General features: G+C 50.5%; 1 protein-coding gene across 4 annotated transcripts in view; it reads left to right on the forward strand.

The window, feature by feature from the left end:
- Positions 1-7,833, forward strand: part of LOC106744546 (talin-1) — a 50,652-nt gene extending 42,819 nt beyond the window's left edge. For 3 of the 4 annotated variants that reach the window (XM_014619422.1, XM_014619423.1, XM_014619424.1), the window contains 2 exons: positions 3,690-4,328; positions 4,954-7,833. In XM_014619422.1, the coding sequence (XP_014474908.1) occupies positions 3,690-4,328; positions 4,954-6,522 (2,208 nt within the window). In that variant the 3' untranslated portion in view covers positions 6,523-7,833. Of the gene's footprint in view, positions 1-1,567; positions 1,873-3,689; positions 4,329-4,953 lie in introns of those variants that run through there. The other variant, XM_014619425.1, reaches the window with a different exon arrangement.
- The last annotated feature ends 10 nt before the right edge of the window (positions 7,834-7,843 follow it).

Here is a 7,843-nt window from a genome sequence, read left to right on the forward strand (position 1 = left end):
TTATACTCGTGCGCTTACGTTGCCCGCTTGAGAGATTAACCCCGGCCGACGCTTGATTGGAAGGAACTCGTTGTTTACGGCGCGACGCCACCCGAATGGATCTTTATTGCGAATACGTGGAATAATATTGGGCCGGGCGACATTAACTCTCGCCGGTGGCTGGCCAGCCAGCCAGCCAACTAGCCGAAATAACCATAGAATCGAAAGCCGATGAGACATCCCGCGAATACGGATGAGGCACCCCGATGAGCGGATCCCGGCCGGGTCTTCAACGAATCCCCGGCGATCGATTAACGCACCGAACTCCAATAATGTCGTTTCAGGCGTAACAGTAGAGAACCACCCACCCACCCCGCACCCTGCGATCGGAGGCGTTCGTCTCGGCTGAATTTCAATCTGACCACCCCCGGAGACTAATGAAGCGTTGTTTTTTTGGTGTTGCGCTCCCCCCCCCTCCCCTCCTAATCGATTAACCGGTCGAGTTGTGTCGTAATCCAGACGTAACTATGTAGAACGCATAATCTCAGAGGGCCCGATAAACACCAAGTATCTGTAACGTGACATCGATGTTATCATGTCCGACACAACGATATAACTGTTACACAACACCACGTGTTATGTAAGAAGCTTTCTACAATAAGCAGTAAGACTTACGCAATAAGGAAATTGACTAAACACGACTGGTTATTTTGCTAATGAACGACTGTGATTTTGGTGTGAATTTTCTTACCGCCCAAATCTTATTGCTTATTGTAGAAAACCTCCGGCAATTGCATTGTTGCATCGGACGTTGTAATACCGATGTTATTTTACTGATACTTGGTGTTTACTGGGAATACTTGTCTGTTTTGTACCTTTTTTGGGGTGGACTTTAATTGACACATTCTCGTGAGCCGTCTTCGTTCTCACCTTTCTCTCTCTCTCTCTCTCTCTCTCTTTCTCTCTCTAACCGAACTTGCGTTCTGGCTCTACTAAAATCTCGCCTGGCGTCCGTCACGCGGAATTCGGTCGGCATCGATCGATCGACCGTCGCTGTTCTCGGGATCATACGTCGTGAGACGCGAGAGAGACTCTCGAGCGGAAACAAGGCCGCAAGAATCTGTGTCATTCTGTGTATCCGCCGTCGGCGTTGCGGACCGAAATCTAAGAGAGACACCATTAAAGTCCACCTTGAACGACGCTTATTGTTCGGCTTCGTATCTATCTTCCGTGTGTGTGAAGTATATTACTACTTTAGAGCGGCGGATGATGTGTTTCCTTTCTCTCTATCTCTCTCTCTCTCTCTCTCTTCCTTCCTCTCCTATGGCGGAAAGGCACTCTTGTAGAGGATGCTGTTTGTTTAACGCGACGCTCCGCCTTTGTTGTACATTGCTTTCTCACATACGTCGATGTGTCGAGAGATTCGCGAGGTAGCGGTAGTGTATGTTACAGATACTATTTATTTATTAATATTATTACCACTAGCACCGCCACTACCACTACTCGTGTATCACGAATGTGTCGACGATGCGAGGTGGACTTTAATACGAGTCTCATTGACGATTTTGGTCTGGCCGATCCCGGACAGGTCTTAGAGCAACAGCTGCAGCAGCAGTTCGTGCCTCTGAGCGACGTCGGCGGCTCGGAATCGGAATGGTTCGTGTCCGATCAAGAGGAGGAGCTAATCCGCCTGCTCTCCATCTCTGAGAGCTCTCAGCCGGTCCAACGGACGTCCGACTTATTGTTGCTCATGTAGCCGGATATTCCGTTTCCTCCTCCGTCGCAAGCACGGTCGTTTTCCGCGTACGTCGCGGCGGGCTGTGTCGGTCCCCGCGACGGAGTCGCCGTGCGAATTAATCAATCGAACGTAATCGAACGATCCACGAACGAATATATCGCATGTGCGCGAAATTGATCTCCTGTCTCTCTTGCATACGTTGAGAAAGAAGGCCTGTTCTCTTTTCAGCCGAACTAACGCAACTTCGTTCCTTTTCCTTTTTCAGCGCAATATAATTGACATCCCTGGGATATCCGATTTTAATCCGCTATTCTCTTTATCTTCGCAAGGTCGAGTCGAAAATATGTTCAGACAAAAGTTGTAAGGTCTGGAGGGGGACATTAGTTGATTTAATTGACCTTAATTTCGTTGTGTAGTTAATAATTCAAGGTCATTACAACTTCGCTTCTTTTTTTATAGAATTATATAGTTTTCTTCTTAACACAGATCGGTTCCTCCGTTCATTCTGCGTATTAAAGTACCGGGGTAAGATTATCGAAAAATGAATACTTTTCGAGATATTTTACTTTTTATTCTGGTATTTTTCAGCACAGGAAAGAAACGATATGAAATATACCCATAAAATATTCACTTTTCGGCAGTTTGGCCGTTGAAACCTGAGGTACACTCTCTATGTAACCTGAGATATACTTGTTATATACTTATAACTATAATTATAACTTGCCACATACTTATTTTACACTTATTATTATACATATAAGCCTGTTATACACTCGTTATATATTTATAATTTGCTATACACTTATTACATATTGATTATATATTTATTGCATTCGAAAAACGAAAATGCCACCTAGTTCAGCTGGAAAAAACAGACCTAGAGAACAAACGGTTGCGTGTGAAACGCAAAATGCGAATTTGAATGCGCGTCAAAGAGGCGAGGCAGATCGATCCGATGCGAAATTAGCGAGTTTTATTTACCGAAGTGTAGAGATTACGACGTAGTCGCAAAATCATGTACGAACGACTTTTGTATTAATGAGTCACGATTTCCCACAAAATCTCTCTCTCTCTCTCTCTCTCTCTTTCCAATTACTATCGTTTTTAGCCGAGACACACTAGTTTTACTCGGCCGAGTTCATCAGTTGGGTACGTACGTCCCTGTTTCACGAAGATGCGTTTTGCACGGATTAACAGGCTCTTCCAGTTAACCAGCTTCCGCATATAATAACGCCCGTCGTCTCTCACGATCGCCAAGAGAGGGTCGTTACGTCACATTGATAACACAACCGGTCCACGCTTCACGCATTAATCACTCTCACGTGTATTGACAAACTGCAGTCGGCGGTATTTCGCGTCTCGGCGTACTCTCACTTCCCGTACTTGAAGCTCAGGCACTAACCCTAGTTTGGCATTCATGGGTCAGCTTGACCCAAGCGAAAAATCGCGATCCCACAGTTGTCGAATCGTCGAATCATTGCAGATACAAGCACAGAATTCGTTTCCCGAAGCATGCAAGACGTTTCGCTTCTTTCCGTGCAGAATCAACATACCGTCTCACCTTACGCCTCGAATTATCTGTTCTTTAAATAATAATCGGGGAAAAGAACTTACCAAATTTACATCTTGTGCATTCGAAACTATAATATCTGTACAGTGAATAATTGCACATTTGCACGTATCTGAGTAAAAGGCGTGTCGGCGAAGTTACTGGGTCTCACAGATGGTGTGAACCAAACTGAGCAGCGGGAAACAAACGTGCCAACGAAGGGTTAATAATATCCTTTAATATCTCGTAGCTCTAACCATCTCGTACTCGCGAGTACATTAACACGTGACACGTGTGTAAAAAAAAAAAACTCACGCGCTTTGACGCAAATATAAGGAAGAAAACGCGATATTCACGTAGTAAGTCAGTGCGATTAATTCGTTCCCCTCTCTCTCTCTCTCTCTCTCTTTCTCTCTGGCACAGGTAATGGTGACCAACGTGACATCGTTGCTGAAGACCGTCAAGGCCGTGGAGGACGAGCACACCCGTGGCACCAGGGCGTTGGAGTCGACGATCGAGGCGATCGCACAGGAGATACGCGCCCTCAACAGCCCGGAGAGCCAGAAGAGCAACGTCACGCCGGAGGATCTGGTGCGTTGCACCAAGAGCATCACGATATCCACGGCGAAGGCGGTCGCAGCCGGGAACAGCTGCAAGCAGGACGACATCATCGCCGCCGCCAACATGGGCAGGAAGGCGATCAGCGACATGTTGACCATCTGCAAAGGCGCCGCCTACAACTGCGCGGAGACGGCCGATCTGCGCGACCGCACCCTGCAGGCCGGCCACGACGTCGCCATCAACTACCGCGAGCTGCTCCAGGCGATCCTGCAGATCTCCTCCAGGCAGGGCGACGCCAAGCACACGTTGCCGGCGATCTCGCGCAAAATCGCCCAGAGCGTGACCGAACTGGTCGCGGTGGCGGAGCTGTTGAAGGGCAACGACTGGGTCGACCCCGACGACCCTACGGTGATCGCGGAGAACGAACTCCTCGGCGCAGCTGCGAGCATCGACGCCGCCGCCAAGAAACTGGCCAGCCTCAGGCCAAGGAGGAGCATTCAGGTGAGCGTCCAATCGCTGTCATTCAGAGGAAGCGTTAAAAAATAGCAGATGTTGCTGGAAGTTCGAAGCGATCGCTTTGAGCGAATGTTGAAAATATGGAAAATACATATCAAAGCCCGAGTCAAGTATTTGTAGAGTAAGTATTTATGACATTTATGATATTTATAACTTTTGATGTGTGTACTTGTTAGACTTTTTGTTTGTCACTATTTTGATGCCTGAGAGGTCACTTTTGTCATTTTTCCTGCCAAGAAAAAAATCACGATGGTAATAAACAAACACGATACAATAACGAATATGTTCGCAGAACGTTAAGATTATGTTAAAAGTGACAGTTACAATTACGTAGGAGGAATATAATCGGGCATGGGGGGTTGGTAGGTTGCGAAGAACCGTTCTGCCCTTCGCGAGATATGTTTGATTTTCTTGGTCGTTTATAAATGATCGACCAGGAATCGAACATATTATTGCGGCGGGTAGAGAAGTCGACGTTGCGAGTACCCGGGGTGAGTTTCGGTCGGTAAGATTACACCAAATCATCGTCTGTTCCTGGATGCTCGTCGTCCTTCCCCCTCCCTCCCCTCTCCCGTCGAGTTTCACACTAAGACACGCTTTCGCTCCGCAGGAGGCGAACGAGGACATGAACTTCGACGAGATGATATTGGAGGCCGCGAAGTCGATCGCCGCCGCCACGTCGGCCCTGATCAAGGCCGCCAGTGCCGCCCAGCGCGAGCTGATCGCCACCGGCAAGGTGTCCCGCACACCGTTAACCAGCTCCGACGACGGGCAATGGTCCGAGGGTCTGATCTCCGCCGCCAGACTGGTGGCGGCCGCCACCCACAGCCTCGTGGAGTCCGCCAACGCTCTCGTTCAAGGAGTAAGCTCCGAGGAGAAGTTGATCTCCAGCGCCAAGCAGGTTGCCAGCAGCACGGCGCAACTGTTGGTTGCTTGCAAGGTCAAGGCCGACCCTGACAGCGAGAGCACGAAGCGCCTGCAGGCCGCTGGCAATGCGGTGAAACGTGCGACCGATAATCTCGTACGCGCTGCGCAACAGGCTATCCAACAGGAGGAGGACCGCTCGTTGGTCCTGAACCGCCGCATGGTAGGCGGCATCGCGCAGGAGATCAACGCACGCTCGGAGGTGTTGCGAATTGAGCGCGAGCTGGAGGAGGCCCGGGGCCGTTTAACCGCGATCCGTCAAGCCAAGTACAAGAACCGGCCGGACCTGGCCGACGACGGTGAGCTCGATCAGAGCGGCTACGAGGGCTACACGACCCGTTACGAGACCAGGGCGTACGAGCCGTCGCACATGCACTCGCCGCAGACGATGCACCACACGCTGGACCAGCTGCAGACCAGCGCCCAGCACATCAGCCATCACCAGTTCGCCGAGATCGGTGATCGGCAGCAGCTGGTCAGCCCGGAGAAGGTGCACTCGACGCAGAGCACCCTCGAGAGGAAGATGAAGGACGCCCAATACCGCTCGGTCCTTCTGGACAGCGAGTCCCTGGACAGGAAGTACGGCGACAGTTACCAGGAGCGGAGCCCGTACGTCGTTACCGAGAGGAAGATCGTGACGGACAACTTGCCCGGTCAGTACAGCTCGATCGAGCGGAAGATCAACCAGGAGATCATCAGCGCGGCGGAGAGGAAGCACGCCGGGGACATCGCTTACCACCCGCCGCCTCAGCATATCTCATACTCGCCGCGGTCCCCGACGCACAGATCCGCCCCGCAGATACCGACCTCGCCGGAGACGACGTACGAGAGGCAGGATCAGCAGCATCCGATCGATCGCTTCTCGGCCGCCAGCCCGATGAGCACCTTCCGCTCCGAGAAGCAAGTGGACACCCAGCGATTCGGCGTCGTGCCGCATCACCAGACGTTCAAGAACGTCGAGAGCAAGGTCGTGCCCGGCGGCAGAATCGAGACCATCACGACGAAGGTGTACACGTCGACGCCCGGCAAGAGCAGCTCTTCCAACTACGAGGCCACCGAGGAGACCAAAGAGTACACGACCTCCGGCAACGAGCTGTCCACGTTCAAGAGCGCCTTCGACAACGACAGCGTCGAGGAGCGCACGACGAAGCAGTCGAGCTTGCACAAGGTCACGGAGAAGAAGACCGTGACGATGACGACGTCGAGCCGGCAGGAGTCCAACACGAAAACCTTCCGCTTCGAAGACAAGCAGTAAAAACCCGCGGGAGAGGACGCGAGAGGACGGCTGATCCGACCGTCCGTTTGCGCGATGACAAACAGGCAATGTCCCTCCGGAGGTATGAGGTATTCAAGAAGAGTTCGGACAGAGCGACGTCGTTCGTCCCCGCGTGTTCCTCAACGCGAAATTATTTCAGTGGTATTTGACTGGCGGAATAAGCTGTTTGGGGATTCCGGGAGGTTGAACTTCTCGAGGTCGGGGTTGAAAATGAAGCGGTCGATAGCCGAAGGTGGATCGAGTGATGAAAAATAATCAAATGATTAGAAATGATGCGATTTAAGGCGCGATCTAATCGTTACTCCACGTGTAATAGTATATTTTTATTGTCACGTCGTTGTTCGATCGCGCTTGAGCGACTTGCGAGAAGAGACGTCCGGGATACACCCGACCCCGGGAATCGGCACGCTCGACGAACCGGAGCGCGAGCGGTCGCGGGGAACTCGGCCGGGACGACGACGAAACCTTCGCGACGAGAGATAGAAAAGTGCCCTTAGATAAACGTGCAACTCGTGCTTTCGATTTGTTGCCTTTTTGCGAGCGTATATTTATTCGTGGAGCCATATTTTCGCGCCGTGATCTTTTCGCCGCGACCGATACGACGAGTGGCCGGACCGAGTCGATCTTAACGGGACGATTTTTCGTTGTTGTTGTTGTTGCGTGTGTAACGTTTACTCCCGGCTATATTACGTAAGACATAACTAACTTACTTTACGACTACCACTACTATTACTTCCGTTCGCACAGAGTAAGATAGAGGTTTTATGGTTTTAGGCCCATGACGCACGCAAAAAGCGTAAAGCAATAAGACACGAGCAGTAAGCAAGCATTGACCAATCACGATCGATTATTCTTCGGCCGTAAGGAGAATAATCGACTGTGAACGATCAATTTTCTTACCTCTCGGCTTTTGCCGCTTAAGTTTTTCCGCGTACCATGGCCCCTTATTTTCTCTCTCTCCCTCTCTATCTCTATCTATCTATCCATCTCTTTCTCTTGTTTCTTTTTTCTCCCTCGTTTGTTCTCTTCTTATGAACGCTTACCGCGCTTACCTTGAGGATAATAGTTGAGGTACCGTACGTAATCGCGCTTGAGTTTTTAATGTATAGAGTTAATTTACTTTTACACTTTACAAACGGATGGTCGAGAGAACCACGAATTAACCAGAGAAGCAACATATCATTTAATTTTATTAATTTTCCCGACGTCGCCCGGCGCCCGCGCGCGGGTGCCCAGCGACTCACCGGCACTCTCGCTGCATTAACATTTTCCGCTTTCTAGATTAACCCCCCCCCCCCCC

The sequence above is a fragment of the Dinoponera quadriceps genome, unplaced genomic scaffold, assembly GCF_001313825.1.
Source record: "Dinoponera quadriceps isolate SergipeBrazil2010 unplaced genomic scaffold, ASM131382v1 scaffold1339, whole genome shotgun sequence".
NCBI lineage: Eukaryota > Metazoa > Arthropoda > Insecta > Hymenoptera > Formicidae > Dinoponera > Dinoponera quadriceps.